This window comes from Triticum urartu, chromosome 6A (genome assembly GCF_056163025.1).
Source record: "Triticum urartu cultivar PI428250 chromosome 6A, HENAU_Tu73, whole genome shotgun sequence".
Taxonomy (NCBI): domain Eukaryota; kingdom Viridiplantae; phylum Streptophyta; class Magnoliopsida; order Poales; family Poaceae; genus Triticum; species Triticum urartu.
In genome coordinates this window covers 223,875,172-223,892,692 of record NC_141878.1, presented here as the reverse complement: position 1 = coordinate 223,892,692, position 17,521 = coordinate 223,875,172, and the positions used below count along the sequence as shown (strand labels likewise).

Sequence of the window (17,521 nt, the reverse complement as noted above, 5' to 3'; positions counted from 1 at the left end):
CATGGATTTGGACAATTTTAGACAAATGAAACTAACACCTTGATCTGCAAGAATACATTAATAAGATGGATAAACACTGGCACTGTAGGAATGTTGATACACTTGATTTCTTGCTTCACTTAACAGTTACTCCTCCTGCTCGAAAATGCAAGCAATTCTACTAGTTTTGTCCCGAAGTCCAACTTCTTCTCAGTTTGACCGAGTCTATAAAAAAAATGTACTACCAAAATCCATATTTTTTTCCCATAAACTTGGTCAAAGTGACAAAACTAGAACCACTTACATTTCGGATCAGAAGGAACATTAACAGTTATCATGTTCCAAACATGCTTTAACCTTGGCTGGACAGATGATATTTACGAGTAGGCTTAGGTACTTAGATATATTTTACTAAAGCTATATATGCTTCAGGTGCTGGATGTTCTCCTTTCATTTTGACTGCGCCTGCCCAAAGAAAGAACGAGTGCTCTTTCTGGCAAAATAAGGCAGCGGATTATCGATGCCAAAATGTTGCACGAGGAGGAAGAGAATAGAATCACTTTCATAGAACATAACTTCACAATGTTTACAGATCGGGTTCAGGAATGCCAGTTACATACATACAAGCCCTACAGCTGCACCTTCCTGGTTTTCATAGTTTACAAGTGTGTGATCCTGGAACAACAACCTACTTTTGCACACCAAAAACTATATATGGAAGAACCAATGCTAACTTGCCATGCAAAACATGAAACTAATTTAAGAACTCTTAATGTAACAAATGAATGCTCTGTTGCTAAAACAGGCGTGTGGAAATGCACGCTTGTGTTATACATGGAAATCGCCTGGTAAAGAAGGAAATCATGGATTAGAAAATAGTAAGCACTCGAATACTTTGGTGCAAAGGCGAATGAATAAGAACCGATAAGGTACTTCAACTGATATACCTGAAATGTGCTTGGCAAGGCAGTAGATGGGGCCAACAGATCATTGAAGATATATATCTGCAGCAAATGTCTAACCAAGCGTTGAAAGGTCCTGAATACCACCAACTGCTAAACATTCAAGCTCATTGATTATTAAAAGTAACAGTGAAATAAAGCATATGAAGTCTGATACCGAGCACCACGTACCTTGAAGGAACTACCGGAGCTCGTCATGAGACCCATAATCATCTTCTGTGAATAAAGCACTGTAAAATACATAGGGGTTCTCAATCATCTCATTCAAACTCAGCTGTCCATCTTTGTTTGTGTCAGCCTACATACAGAAAGGTCTATCAGATAACAAATCAGCAGGTAATTTCTTGAGAAACATACTGCAGAATTACTCATTCAACTTGGTTGGAGTTGACAGAATGTATCGAAGCAAAGGTTGCTAGAAGATCATGGTACATGGGTTACGAAATCTAGAGGACAATTCTGACAGCATTAAATAGAAAGGCAAGCCAAAATATCCTAGAAACAGAATGAGATGCTGTCATCTCGTTACCTGTGATATCACATAGTCAGCTTGTTGCTTGGCATAGAAGTTTTCTGCTGGATGGAGTTTTCCGATGATAGGTTTTAGCTCGTCTGCTGACAAAAGCCTACAGAAAGGGCGAAGCCTCCAAACTCAGACTCACAATTACATTATTCAGTAAATATGACAAATAGATGACACCAGGAACTGTAATTTTTACCCATCATTATCCAGATCAAGCTGTGAAAACGATTTTCTAGCCGGTGCATCAGAGCCATTGGAGTCATCTGTTGAAGTTTCATCATCGTAATGTCGAACTGAATAAAACAATCCATTATAAAACTCTTGGAAATTGAGCTTCCCGTCATTATCTTTGTCTCTTTCCCTGAACAGTCAACAAAAACCGATCTTACAATGGTGATTGTCAAAATGTAACCTGACTCCTATAAGAGAAGCTCACAGGCATGTGATTGTGTCAGGGTTCCTAAAATAAATTCAGTTTGATAAACATTTCAGCCTGGATCACCTGCTTGGTACTGGCTAACACAATAGTACAAAGATTTTGGACAATCCATAAACTGGATGAAATAGCTGGTTTTAATTGGTTTGCGGTGTGATGGGCAGAGATTTTGAGTCAACATGATTCATACTAGTTTCAAGAAATGCTATACTATTCTGTTTACCTGTACAAATGGTTTGGGACTCAGCAAGAATCAGTATAATTATACGTAATAAACCAAATTCAGAGTATGGACTTGTTGTTTTCATATGACTCCTTGATACCCAAAGTGCCTAACCAAAACCATGACAAGTTAGCCTTAGTTCGGCAATGTTTAGCTTGAGGCCGAAATTTTGGTAATGTGATGTTTTTGGTGGCTCTCTAGTTCAACTATAGGAGCCAAATAACAGCAAGAACCTGGCCAGCCAATTAGCCAACGTACTACAGTAACACCCAAAAAAATCAGCTAGGTTTCATAAGCTACTTTGGGCACAAATCAAACACACACTAAGTCTTCCATTAAATTCCTAAGGCTTAGTTCTTAAAACGGCTGGATTCAAGTACCAACGAATTCCATGCAGCTGTTTGACATAGTTGACTAATCAAGTACCAAGATACTCCCTCCGTACCATAATATAAGAGCGTTTTTTACACTAGTGTGGTGTCAAAAACGCTCTTATATTATGGGACGGAGGGAGTATGTCATAAAATGCTTCAGAGTTCGGTTATAACTAAACCGCACGAAAACTAATACTAGAATAAGTCTAGAATGTATCTATAACTAAAATAAGTCTAGATACAACCATTTCTAGGACAAGTATTTCCGGACGGAGGGAGTGTGTAGTATCATGCAGCATCATAGTTGAGAAATAAGTCAATTACAGGAATTAATGAGAAGTCAAAATGTCGACCCCTTTACTATGATCCATGGTTTATTTGATTAACCAATAATAGTTTTCGAATTTCCAAATGATCTGCCTCTGATATCACTAAGAGTATGACCAGAAATTCCATAAAGGTTCTTCTTTTATTTTCAAGAAAAAAACTTTCCATCTTCATTCTTGTTTGCAGAACTGAACACTAATAAGGCCATGCAAAAGTATGCTGTTGAAATCTGAAAGGAAAATGTGCATGGAAAAAAGTTGGAGAAAAGAAGCACCTGACTTCTTCTTTGCACAACCAATGTATTAGCTTTGGGTTGGTAGTATCAGCTGGATGTAAGAAGCTGCATGCAGTGAATCAAGTAAATCATAGGTAGAACAATCATGGTACTTCAGAAGCTAAAGGAGGTCAGATAGAAAGTTATACTTGTTAAACTCCGTCAGATTTAGAAAGCCGTCACCGTCCTTATCCGCAGCATTGAAGTGCCCCTCCTTCCACCATCCCATCCCATCACTGGTTGAGTTATTATCTGGACATATATGAGATTTAGTGCTCAACTCACATCGTTAAGGCACACATGTGATCATTTGGTAGTTGAAGAGCACGGTTTATCAAAGGATGCTTGACCTACTTATTACGAGCTTGATAGGCGCACATGAATTTATTTATTTTTACTTTCAGTGTGAGATACAACTTTGTTAAGCCACATGGGAACTATTCAAGCTGGATCTATATGCAAAACTCTGTTTAATAGATCTAGAATATGAATGCTCCAAGTTTACTAGTTGAACCAGGAAACACATTGAGAACTGTACAAGTAAAGTCTTCGCAAGATGCATACAAATAGGTGCTTGGTATGCTTAGAAAATTGTTCAGGACGCGAACTTAGAATGGTACCTACCAGAGTTTCCCCAAATACGGTCAATCCTAGACAATGGCATTATATGAACGCTCAAAAGAGCACAGTGAGTTAAATGTAGTCAGGACTGAGGACCGGAGAGCCTATGTAAATGACTTAGAATATCCAGCAGAACGGGCATGAGCTGCACTCATTCTCTTCCTTTTTGAAGGCTGCATTCATTATACTAAGTGGATTGGACTACAGCTCTGAATCAAATACTACTCCCCGTCCCATAATGTAAGACGTTTTTTGACTTAGTGTAGTGTCAAAAATCATCTTGCATTATGGGACGGAGGGAGTACATCACAGCACCAAAATCCAGAGCTTACTCGGCTACCCTGACATTGGTATAATTATCTCCCAATAAACGAACTTTTTCCTGACTAGGCGCATCCGCGCATGTATCGCTACACAGATCCAAAAATGGGGACTTCAAGAGCTCGGATCATACACATACGTACGTACCGTCGAACCGCCAAGCCCAGCTGGGCCTCTCGTACTCGGAGAAGGCGACGCGGCCGTCGTGGTCGCGGTCGTGCAGGTCGAGCTCCCGGGCGGTGCGGTGCAGCACCTCCCGCCGCGCGGACGCGAGATTCCACGCGGCCAGCTCGGCGCCCGTCACGGCGTCGTCGGCAGGGTCCACGTCGATCTTGGGGAAGAGCGCCGCCACGCGCAGCGTCATGTTGAACCGCGCGGCGTCATTGATGTACTCGTCCTCATAGTCTGCGAGGTCCTCTGGGACGGGGGCAGACTCCATGCCCGGCGCGTGCAGCCCCGCGGCAGCCAGGCGCTCCCACTCGCGGTCGTCCAGGCGGCGCTCGAGGTCGGCGATGACGGGGTCGAACGGGATCTGGTGCGGGGTGGCGCCTCCGTGCCTGAGGTGGGCACCACGCAGGCGGAGGCGGCGGTGGGGGTGCGGGTGCGCGGATGGCGACGAAGGGGACAGGTGGACTAGGAGGAAGAGGAGGCTCGCGGAGGCGAGGGCCAGGACAAGTGTCAGGACGACGGTTGGCGCTGCCGAGGGCTTCGTCGCCGCCGCCGACGGCTGCGCCATGGCCGACGAGTCACGACTTGGAGCGCTTCTCTCGCTTTCTTTTCTCGATGTTTCTTTCTTCGCTTTGAGAAGTGGCGACTGTCAAACTTGTCTCGAGGCCTCGTGGAGTCGTGGGTGAACTCACTGTACTTCTTTTTTGTTTTTTCGTTTCTTGGAGCATCTTCACTCAGCGGCCCAACAGCCCTCCAGGGCGAGTTTTTTTTTATGCCGGCGCCGAAAAAAACCCAGTCGGCCCGGACGTCGAATTCCGTCAGCTAGGCCCATTTTTTGACCCGGCAATCCCAGGCCGAACCCAGCGCACTGGGGGGCGCTTGAAGGCTCCGGCGGAAGGAAAAACGACGCATGGGCCACCACCGTCAGGCGAAAATGATTTTTTGCACGTCCAGCTTCGCCCCGCACGAGCACTGCCTCTTCCGCCGCCGTGCCGATCCCAGCGATGCCCACCTGACCACCGCCGCTAGGAAGGCCATTTTCCCGTAAAAAAAAGAGAGGGTTCACCGCCGTATCCTTCATCCCGCTCCTGGGCGAGCTTTCCGGCGCTTCGGCCGCGCGGGCGGGGATACCGGCGGCCGCGTGCCCACCACGCCCGACAGGTGTTCGGCGGTTTGTCTGCTCGAAGATGGACTCAAACGATGAGGAGGTGTTCGCGGTGCTGCTGGAGGAGGAAGCCTAGGCCGACGCACAGGACGAAGAGCACCTCATGGTCCTCGCCGCTCTGGCCAGCCTGTTCGCGAGCAATGCAAAGCCACGGCGAGGTGGCTCGGTGTCGGGCCGCCATTAGAGCAAGCAGAGGCATCGTATGGAGGGCTATTGCTTGCTCTACGCCGACTATTTCACCGGCGCTCCACTGCACGGCGAGAAAGTATTTCGGCGCTGTTATCGGATGAGCCGAAAGCTCTGCCTCGAGATTATGAATTCCATCCGGGAGTTTGACAGCTACTTCAAGTGCAAGAAGGATTGCACCGGCACATTTGGATTCACCTCACTCCAGAAGTGCACGACAGCTATGAGGATGCTTGCATACAGAGCACCCGGTGATATACTGGAAGATTATGGACGCATGGCCGAGTCCACCACCATTGAGTGTTTGTACAAGTTCTGCAGGGCAACAGTGGTAGTGTTTGGACCACAATACTTGCGATCACCCAATGTTGAAGACACTGCTCAGGTCCTAGCACAAAATGCATCAAGAGGATTTCCTGGGATGCTTGGAAGCATCGACTGCATGCACTGGGCATGGAAAAACTGTCCATTTGCTTAGTAGGGGATGTACAAAGGCGCCAAAGGAGCTTGCAGTGTGGTACTTGAGGCAGTGGCCACACAGGACCTATGGATTTTCCACTCCTTTGGTATGCCAGGAACTCACAATGACATCAACGTACTACAGTGCTCGAATGTCTTTGCCAAGCTTGTCGAAGGTCATGCTCCTTCGATGAACTTCGAGGTCAATGGGTGCCACTACAACAAGAGATACTACCTAGCAGATGGCATCTATCCGAGATCGCCCACATTTGTGAAGACCATTTCAAACCCTGTGCTAGGAGGCAAGAACTCCTACTTTGCCAAGTGTCAGGAGGCTTGCAAGAAGGATGTCGAGTGGGCATTTGGTTTGCTCCAATATTGATTTGTTGTTGTTCGGTACCCCGCTCTAACCTGGTCGAAAGATCAAATGTGAGAAGTCATGACTTGTTGTGTCATCTTGCACAATATGATCACTGAGAGCGAGCAGGAAGAGTCAGTGCTTGACACTGAACCATATTACAGGCAAGTTCCTCTTGCCCAAGTTGATCACCAGCTACCGGCAATCTGGGTTGCCTTCCTCAATATGCGTCAGGAGATCCGAGACCCACAGATGCATCAAGAACTGCAGCACAATTTGGTGCAGCGCCTATGGAGGCTCAAGGGCAACACCTAGCTCGACGTGTGATGAAATATGAGTTTTTATTTGTGTTTGGATTATGACTTTGATCGTTGAACTATTTGATTTGTATTGATTTCTGTGATGAACTATGTGATAAAAACTAGTTTTTGCCGAATTTGTGCTGAAACATGCCGAATGTGGGCCTCATTTGGGCCAAATTGCGCTGAAATTGGGCTGAAATCGGTGGCTAGGGACGAACTTTGGGGGTCGGCTGGGAACCCGAGCCCCCCCCACCCACGCCGATTTTACCATTGGTTGGCCCCCAGGCGGTGATATTTCAAGGCTTTGGGGGGCTGAACGGCTGGAGATGCTCTTAAACTAATCACTGCACTCTGAAAATCTCAATTTAAAAGTCACCTTTTTGCAAATCCGGGCTCTTATTTTACAAATTCTTGACAAAATAGCCGTCTGGAGGAAGGCAGGCCTCGGAGGTGATGGTGGATTAGATTGTTTTGTGAGAGAGTAAACTAGTTTGTTCCTAGGGTGTTGGTGTTGGTGTTTGACGATGGTCCACGCCATCGAGATGTTCGCATCCTGTTCGCATTCTTGTAAATATTTTCTCCTTCTATAAAAATATGCTACGTCATTGGCGTACTCTAAAAAAACACCTTCTTTCTGCGGGTATGGTTACTTTTTTAGAGAGAGAAATTCTCAATCTATTCATCAGTCATGACGGTATAGAGAACACAAGAGGTAATAAAAATTACAACCAGGTCTATGAACCACCTAGCGACGACTACAAGCATTGGAGCGAGCTGAAGGCGCGCCGCCGTTATCGCCCCTCCCTCACCGAAGTTGGGCAAACCTTGTTGTAGTAGACAGTCGGGAAGCCGTCATGCTAAGGCTAAAAAGGACCAGCGCACCAGATCAGCAACCATCACCGATGAAGAGAGTTGTAGATTGGAAAAGTCAAACTTGTAACCACACGGACAAAAACGAGCAAAAACAGGATCCAAATAGAACAGTCTGAAAACTTGCATTCTTCAAACAATGTTGAAAGGTTGATGCGCAGTCTGAAAACACACCAGCACCAATCGCTACGTACGGGCTCCAAACTTCGATTACTTCATTTCACGCTTGCACAAGGTCTAAAGAATCCATGAGCGTCCCAACTTCACCAACAACTAGAAGCATAGGCATGTCTTGCCGCACCATTGAGGATTTACTTTAGTTAACAAAAATACCAGTGGAGTGACTGAATTTTTCCAAAATATCCTTAAGGTTCATGAACCGATTTTCAACAACATGCATAGTCACGAGGGGGCCATTAGCATATTGGATGATGGATATTTCTGACATGGAAATTATCAATATGGAGCCTAAGACCACCATTATACCAAGCTTCCTTAATAACAGACCAAAGAAGGTCAACAACAAGCACAAATAGGAGTGAGGATAGGGGATCACCTTGTCAGTCCTCTCTTTCGCAGTGAGTGGCTTTTCGAGATGCTCCATTGAGCGGGAAAGAGGTGGAGGCAGATTGAAGAATTTTGTTTACCATCCAATCCATTTAGGACCAAATCCTTTTGCCTCAAGCATAACAAGAATAGTGCAATATTCCACTTTATCAAAAGCTTTCTCAAAGTCAAGTTTGAGAATCATGTGTTGGGGAACGTAGTAATTTCAAAAATTTCCTACGCACACGCAAGATCATGGTGATGCACAGCAACGAGAGGGGAGAGTGTTGTCTACGTACCCACGCAGACCGACTGCGGAAGCGATCACACAACGTAAAGGAAGTAGTCGTACGTCTTCCCGATCCGACCGATCCAAGCACCGTTACTCCGGCACCTCCGAGTTCTGTAAGTGCATCTAGTGCCACCCCTAGTTGGTTTTGGAGTATTGACGACAAACCTAGTTGAGGGACTAATGTGTTTGTGAGAATTGCAGGAAAACACAGGTAGAAGTCCCTCATTGATTCGGTTTTACTACCAGAGATGACCCCCAAAAATGTACGAAGACATTGAAGACAATGGTGGTTTATGAAGATATTCATATTGAAGACAATGACATGAGAAGACTCCCTATGAAGCTTTTGAAACTCGAAGACCTAGATCCTTCGTAGTTTTATTTCATTCATGTTGTGTCATAGGAACCACCGTACTGTTAAGTGGGGTCGAAGAGAACCAGTCAGAATGACTGAAGTGATGCCTAATTCAAATCCTATGTCTTCGAGCGAAGACTTTGAGAGAAAATCTTGTCCAGAGTCAGACAAGTCAGCTTTACTTGTCGCCCAAGTAAAGTTGCCGTGTGAGTTCAAAATTCGACCGTTGGTACACGTGTCAGTTGCTTAGTGACCCAGGGTCATTTCGGACAGATCAGTTCGGGTTGCCAAGTGGCTATAAATAGTCCACCCCCCACAACCATAAACGGTTGGCTGCTCAGATTTCAGTGCACGGCTTTTGTCGTTTGAGAGCAACCCACCTCGAAGCCTTTGAAAGAAAAATTCCTAGTGAGGAGAAAAGCCCTAACCACCCAGAGCCAGAGTAAATTGGGCATCACTTAAGTCTTCATGTCTGTGTGATCTGAAGACTTATTACACTTGAGGACTGTGCATCCTCCAGACGGTTAGGCATCGCGTTCTGAGCATCCAAGAGAAATTGTGGATTGCCGGTGAACGAAGTCTGTGAAGGTTTGGGAGTCTACCTTGAAGACTTACCTGAGTGATTGGGCGAGGTCTGTGTGACCTTAGCTCAAGGAGAAAACGGTGAGGACTGGGTGTCTTGGACTAAGTGTCCTTGACTGGGTGTCCGGGACTGTGTGTCCTTTGGTTTAAATACCTAGCCGCTCCAACCAAACATACAGTTGTCACAGCAACTGGAACTGGTCCAACAAATCATTGTCTTCAACGTGTCACTGGTTTCATCTTCACTTCCTTTCACTTACAGTTATTCATTGTGAAGCCATTGCATGCCTGCTTTATCCTTTGTCTTCACAACATGAATGTATGATCTGTTCGGCTTCATAACTTCTTCCTACCTGATCCTTATTACACTGAAGCTGTTTGTCATTGCGCTTTCACTCTATTGAATACATGACCATGGCTGGCCTAGTGTAATCTAACTTCCGCTGCATAGTAATAGGCATGATCTTCACTGTTTGTCTTCACAACTCTCACGTTTTGAAGACTTTCATAAAAATCGCCTATTCACCCCCCCTCTAGTCGATATAACGCACTTTCAATTGGTATTAGAGCAAGGTGCTCCCTTGTTCTGTGTGATTCGGTTTAACCACCTGGAGTTTTAGCTATGTCGACTGCAGGGATAATCAAAGTCTCCGCTGCGTGCCCCGTCTTCGATGGAACTGAATATCCCTACTGGAAGAATAAGATGCGCATGCATCTTGAAGCCATTGACGTCGACTTATGGTATGTCGTCGAGAACGGCGTTCCCAAGGCTGGAGAAGGTGTCACTGCTGCTGATGTCAAAAAATTCATTCAACTGGACTCTACTGCCAAGAACATCATCTGTGGTCATCTGACCAAAGGACAGTATGGCCGTGTGAGTGCTTTGAAGACATCCAAGCTGGTCTGGGATTGGCTCTCCAAAGTTAATGAAGGCATATCAACCCAGAGAGATCAAAGAATCAGTGTCCTTCGCAATCTCTTCAACCGCTTCAAACGAAATGACAATGAGAATGTCCAGCACACCTTTGATCGGCTCACTGACATCACAAATGAGCTTCAAGCCCTCGGCGCTACTGAGATCACCAAACATGAAATCGTCAAGACACTGCTGAGATCACTTGATAGTTCGTTTGACATTCTGGCCCTGATGATTCAAGAACGTCCTGATTTCAAGACACTCGATCCGTCTGACATACTTGAGAGGCTCAACACACATGAGTTTCAGCTTTCTGAGAAAAGAGATATCTACGGTCCAAACTATGGGCGAACTCGTGCCTTGAAGGCAAAAGCTGTCTCCTCATCTGAAGAAGAATCTGACTGCAGTTCTGATGATCCTGAAGACATTGGAAGAGAACTTGCAATGCTAGTGAAGAAGTTTCAAAAATTCACCAAGAAGAAAGGCTTCAGAAAATCTTCACGATCAAGCTCAAGGAATGATGAAGCTTCTGCTCATGACTACAAGAAGAAAACATGTCACAAGTGCAAGAAAACTGGGCACTTCATCTCTGAGTGTCCACAGTGGGACAATGAGAACAAAAGGAAGAAGAAGAGCAAGGAATATGATTCTGACGTCAAGAAGAAGAAGAAACACTCAAAGTCTTCTTCCAAGTCTTCATCAAAGTCTTCATCACACAAGAAGAGCTCATCTGGCAAGGCGCGTGCGTTTGTAGGCAAGGAGATGGATTCAGAGGAGGAATCCGCATCTGAGGAGGCAGAGGTGGAATCTGAGGAGGAGTCTGATTCTGGCACTGCGAGTCTGGCTACAGCATACGTCGCCAAGTCCATCTTCAACACTGAAGTCAATAATTGCATCACCGACACCGATGCAAATGACAAGAATGACTCCACTCCTACCTACTGCTTCATGGCACGCGGTGCCAAGGTAAACACACGCACCACTCGCTATGAAACATCCAGTGACGATGACTCTGAATGTGATTCAAAACCTAGCTACAAAACACTTGCTAAAATTGCAACTGAACAACAGAAAGCTATGGAACATATTCAAAAACTGTTAGATAGAAGCGATGATCTGTTGGGTGCTGAAATGACTCGATCTGAATCCTTAATTGAAGACATAAAAAACCTTCACGTTAAGTATCAGGAACTTGAAGATCGTCATGATACTCTCTCAACGACTCATGAAAAGCTTTCCTATGACTATCTTCAAAGGAAGCAAGAACTCGAGAAATTGAGGGTGGCTCATGAAGATCTTCAAAAGGAAAACGAGTCACTTCGCGCCGAACAGATCAGTCCCGCTCAGGAAGGATTTGAACCACCATGTCTTAAATGCATTGAGCGTAATAATGCTAATTCTGTTGCTGAATGTTCCACTGCTACTACTGTTCCAATATCTTCAACTGTTGATGTGGCAACTAACCCCTCTGCTGAGGATACCACTGCTATTGCTGATGAGAATGCTAGGTTGAAGACATTGCTTGAAACAGGGATGTACAAAAGTCTGAAAGGGCATCAAACATTATGTGATGTCCTTAAGAAGCAGATTCTGAACCGAAACCCTAGGAAAGAGGGCGTTGGGTTCGTGAGGAAAATCAATGCAGATGGCTCTTACTGGAAACCTGAGCAGTACCCCAAAACTACATGGGTTGCTGCAAAGGAACTTTCAGCAGATCCATCCAATTTATCTGGCTTCACTTGTGCTAACCCAATTATCATTGATGAATCCTTTGATGCAAACTATAAACTGTTTAAGAATCAGAATGGTGAAGTGTTTGCCAGGTACATTGGTACTAACTGCAGGAATGGACCGGCTATGAAGAAGATCTGGGTTCCGAAAACATGTCTGGAAAATCTTCCTGTGAATGTCTTCATGACACCTCACTTGAAGAAGACAAACCTCGGTCCAAAGGCTTCATACAGACAGAGGACCCACCTGAGTCACACTAACGCAAATGTTTTGCAGGGAAACCATACTCAGGCATATGAATATGAGAGCGGTTCATCGAACCGTCATATTCATATGACCAAAAATTATTCTGCTTATGCCTATGAGTATTATTGTCCCCCTGCTAGACTGTTTGCTAAGGCTTCAAAGCCAAAATTCTCAGATGCTGCTCTTAGACTCATAGCTTCTAAGCCACCCTTGAAGATGTGGGTGGTTAAGAGAGCTTAACTTTTTTTTGCAGGGAAAGGTCTCCAGCACAAAAACAAAATCTTCTGATGCTATTGCTGGGGACCATAAAAATCTTGTGGGGCGCAAGATAAACTGCCCAAATGGCATCATTATGTACTTCGTTCCTGAATCGCATGCTACTCTCCCCATTAGTCCTAATCTGGATCTAAGTTTTCATAACCCACTGGTTCGTCAAATGTTTATGCTTCACAACACTCTTCGTGAAGCCTATCCCCCTAACTACACTGTAGGGTACGATACCAGCGACTTCAAAGTCTTCAGAATGGATTATTGACAGTGGGTGTACAAATCACATGACTGGCAGAAGAAGCCTTCTTATGGACTCAACTTTACGTCCATCCGACAAGAGCCACATTACATTCGCTGACACTGGTAAAAGTAAGGTATTGGGTCTAGGTAGAGTTGCAATCTCAAAGGATCAACACATGGATAAAGTCATGCTTGTTGAATCCCTTGGCTTCAACTTAATGTCTGTCTCAATGCTTTGCGATTTGAATATGATTGTAATGTTTGGCAAATATCGCTGCCTGGTGCTAATGGAATCTGACAAATCTCTAGTGTTTGAAGGGTATAGGAAAGGTGATTTGTATGTGGTAGATTTCTCAGCAGGACCACAACTTGCAGTATGTCTTCTTGCAAAAGCTTCAGAATGCTGGCTTTGGCATCGAAGGCTTGGGCATGCTGGCATGAGGAACCTCCACACCCTTGCGAAGAAAAAGCACGTCATAGGCATCGAAGGCGTCAAGTTCAAGAAAGATCACTTATGCGGTGCCTGTGAAGCAGGGAAGATGACAAGGGCAAAACATCCTTCGAAGACAATCATGACCACTACTCAACCCTTCGAACTGCTTCACATGGATCTTTTCGGTCCCACTCACTACTCAACTTTTACTACTTCTGCATGCCTCTATGGCTTCGTAATTGTTGATGATTATTCTAGATATACTTGGGTGCACATAATCCTTTACAAGACTGAAGTGCAGGATGTCTTCAGACGCTTCGCAAATCGAGCTATGAACAATTTTGGCGCCAAGATAAAGCACATCAGAAGTGACAATGGCACTGAATTCAAGAACACTGGCCTTGATACATATCTGGATACCTTGGGCATCACACATGAATTCTCAGCTCCATACACGCCACAGCAGAATGGCGTCGTCGAACGCAAGAACAGAACACTCATTGAGATGGCCAGAACAATGCTAGATGAATACAAGACTCCAAGAAAATTCTGGACTAAAGCCATTGATACTGCATGCCATACAATCAATCGTGTTTATCTTCACAAGCTTCTGAACAAGACATCCTATGAACTCCTAACTGGCAAGAAGCCAAATGTCAGTTATTTCAGAGTATTTGGCGCAAAATGCTGGATCAAGGACCCACACCACACCTCAAAGTTTGCACCAAAAGCACATGAAGGCTTCATGCTTGGATATGGAAAGGATTCGCACTCCTACAGAGTCTTCAATCTCTTCCACTTCAAAGTGGTTGAAACAGTGGATGTGCGATTTGATGAAACCAATGGATCACAAAGAGAGCAATTGCCGAATGTGCTAGATGAAGTTCCAGCAAATGAATCAATCAAGCTTATGGGAACTGGAGAAATTGTACCTTCTGAAGCTCAACCTGAAGAAGAACTTATCATCTCAGCACCTGATCCACATGAAGACAATGCTCAGCCTGAAGATATACCTTCAAATGACCACATAGATCAGCAAGAGCAAAGTCTTCGCCCCACACACCCTCGTGTTGCAAATGAAGTACAAATTGACAAAATACTGGACAGCATCAATGCACCTGGTCCACTCACTCGTTCAAGAGCAACTCAGCTAACAAACTTCCGTGGGCATTTCGCATTCGTCTCAATATCAGAACCCAAGAAAGTTGAAGAAGCCTTCATGGAACCTGAATGGATTCAAGCTATGCAAGAAGAGCTTCAACAGTTTGAGCTGAATAATGTATGGGAACTGGTTAAGCGTCCTGATCCACGGAAGCACAACATAATAGGCACCAAATGGATATACCGCAACAAGCAAGATGAGCATGGTCAAGTTGTCAGAAACAAAGCTCGTCTAGTTGCTCAAGGATATACTCAAGTGGAGGGCATTGACTTCGATGAAACATTTGCTCCTGTGGCTAGGCTTGAAGCCATACGCATACTGCTGGCCTATGCAAATCATCATAACATACTTCTCTATCAGATGGATGTGAAAAGTGCCTTTCTCAATGGCAAGATTGAAGAAGAAGTGTATGTTGCACAACCACCTGGCTTTGAAAATCCAAAACATCCTGATATGGTATACAAGCTCAACAAGGCACTGTATGGCCTCAAACAAGCCCCTAGGGCCTGGTATGATACACTCAAGTACTTTCTGAAAAGCAAAGGCTTCATACCTGGTTCCCTGGATCCCACTCTTTTCACGAAGACATATGATGGTGAACTGTTTGTGTGCCAAATATATGTGGATGACATTATCTTCGGCTCCACCAATCAGAAGTATAGTGAAGAGTTTGGATACATGATGCAAGAGCAATATCAGATGTCCATGATGGGGGAGCTGAAGTTCTTTCTCGGTCTTCAAATACGGCAACAACGCAACGGCATCTTCATATCTCAAGAGAAATATCTTAAAGAGTGCCTGAAGAAGTTCGGTATGCAAGACTGCAAAGGCTTCACAACACCAATGCCAGCCAAGCATCATCTGGGTCCCGACGACAATGGTAAAGAGTTCGATCAAAAGGTATACCGCTCCATGATTGGGTCTTTGCTTTATTTATGTGCATCTAGGCCAGATATCATGCTTAGTGTTTGCATGTGTGCTCGATTTCAAGCGACACCAAAGGAGTCGCATCACTTAGCTGTGAAGCGAATTCTTCGATATTTGGCTCACACCCCAACTCTAGGATTATGGTATCCAAAGGGCTCAGAGTTTGATTTAGTTGGATTTTTGGATGCTGATTATGCTGGTGACAAAGTTGATCGCAAGTCTACATCAGGCACATGTCACTTTCTGGGAAGATCACTTGTATGTTGGTCTTCAAAGAAGCAGAACTGTGTATCACTCTCCACTGCTGAATCTGAATACATTGCTGCTGGATCTTGCTGCGCTCAGCTTCTGTGGATGAAGCAAACACTCAAGGATTATGGCATTCATCTGAAGCAAGTGCCACTTTACTGCGACAACGGAAGCGCCATCAAGATTGCCAACAACCCAGTTCAGCACTCGAAGACAAAGCACATTGAAATTCGTCATCACTTTCTCAGAGATCATGTTGTGAAGGAAGACATTGATATCATACACGTCAACACTAAAGAGCAATTGGCAGATATCTTCACAAAGCCCTTGGATGAGAAGAGATTTTGCAAGTTACGGTGTGAGCTAAATATCTTGGAATCCTCAAATGTCCTGTGATCAGGCACACATCCTAACACTTAAGCATATTGATGACTTAGATGTGCAACACACGAAGTAGCGTATATCTTCAAACAATGAAGACATACATTCTAAGTGTGAATACATTAATGTGGAATTTGACTTCGGAGCGCCACGATAATTGTGCGCCGTGTCTGGGTCTAATACTTCCTATACGGTGGGTAACGCCACCACCAAACGTTCCATTTTGAAGTGTTTCTCTCATGGCGTTACCTCTCAATGTCTTCACAATTGGTTTGGTTTCATTCTCAATATGTCTTCATGATTATCTTCACTGCGTTGATTATATGGATATATATGTACTGATGTTCTGTCCTCTACAGCATTCACTTATAGCTATGTCTTCCTGGTTGAATCTTTTGAACTAAGTGAATGTGATCGGACCCTAACCTCTCTATGCTTTCTATCTCAAACTCTATCTCTCCAAGTCATATGCATTCTGTTGAAACTGTCAAATGTCTTCACTGTGTCCTTGTCAGCTGAAGACATAGTGACAACCATAAAAGTCCGTTTTTAATGCTCATTCCTCCACATAAGATCTGAAGAAGAAGGAACGACCGCCCGACAATTTAGGCGTGCGCGGGACATGGAACAAATCCCAATCTTCCACTAACTGGCCACGCGTGCCTCAAATGCGAACCGCCAGGGGTACCTGCGTAATAGCGCAGTGCCGCCTCTATCCCTATAAATACACGATTCACTGCGGTCATTATCTCCTTCTTCCACCCTCGCACGAACCCTAGCACCACCGCTAGCACTCGACGACGCCGGCGACGAAGCGCTTCACTGCCGCAACCTCTCCGACGCCGTTTTCACGCCGACAGCGGACATCGCTCTCTCTGCCGTCGCCGTAGGTGTCTTCCATTGCCAAGTTAGGGCACGGAGGATTGAACTGCTCGACCTCAACTCTCACTTCGTCTAGCAGTTCCAAGTGTGGTAAATAAAACCTCTTTTTACAGCCTCTTTTGATCCTACAGTTCAGTCACTTTCTGCCATAAGAAGTTTCTCTTCACACCAGTTAAATCTCTCGTTGCATCTCATAACATGCCTAGTATATTCACTTGTGCTTCATAAAGTAGTTAGATTCCTCACTTGTACTGATCTATGGGTTCGTACAAATCTGGAACCAACTTCTTATCTATAAGTGAATGTCTTCGCATAATGAGGTCAATGTCTTCTAAACCGATTTATCTTCAAAATCTTCTGAGAATGCATATGACCTCTTCCCCTTCCCTCGCACCTTAATGCTGTCACAGGTACATGTCCGTGGGAGAATCCTTTGGTTCTCATAGTCTGCATTCATTTGCAGAGTACTTGCAGCATCACATCAACTCGCCTGAAGCCAGTTCTTGCAAAAGGAAGCCTTTGAAGCCTTTGAACATCTTGAAGCCTTCCAAGTTATTCATGGCTTCAGAAACAGCAGCAAGGAAGGGAGGCAGACAGCGACGTGGTGAAACGTCCAAAGATCTGCCTGATGAATTGGCAGAGATGTACAAAACTGATCCTGAAGAAAGCTATGGTCAGCGCAAGACACGAATCCAATGGATTCGAAGATATTGGGCAGAGCAATGGTTCCACTACCGCTTCGTCACTCAGGATTATGCGGA

The 17,521-nt window shown here is 44.8% G+C and overlaps 2 protein-coding genes across 3 annotated transcripts; one reads left to right on the top strand and one right to left on the bottom strand.

Annotated features, from left to right (window-relative positions):
• Window positions 1–521: 521 nt before the first annotated feature.
• On the bottom strand, window positions 522–4,881 carry LOC147964843 (Calcium-binding EF hand family protein). Of its 2 annotated transcripts, none has more exons than XM_087527639.1 (8): window positions 4,188–4,881; window positions 3,248–3,350; window positions 3,099–3,164; window positions 1,661–1,825; window positions 1,471–1,567; window positions 1,113–1,239; window positions 927–1,034; window positions 522–824 (listed from the first exon to the last, which is right to left on the bottom strand). In XM_087527639.1, exons 1-6 carry the CDS (start codon window positions 4,774–4,776, stop codon window positions 1,123–1,125), a joined length of 1,137 nt encoding a protein of 378 aa, XP_087383765.1. In that variant the 5' UTR covers window positions 4,777–4,881; the 3' UTR covers window positions 522–824; window positions 927–1,034; window positions 1,113–1,122. The 2 variants fall into 2 exon arrangements, with proteins under 2 accessions (XP_087383765.1, XP_087383764.1); XM_087527638.1 differs by having other exon boundaries at window positions 927–1,031; window positions 4,188–4,880.
• A 694-nt stretch (window positions 4,882–5,575) lies between these two features.
• On the top strand, window positions 5,576–6,037 carry LOC147964842 (uncharacterized). Its single transcript, XM_087530179.1, has one exon. It carries the CDS (start codon window positions 5,576–5,578, stop codon window positions 6,035–6,037), a length of 462 nt encoding a protein of 153 aa, XP_087386305.1.
• Window positions 6,038–17,521: the final 11,484 nt, after the last annotated feature.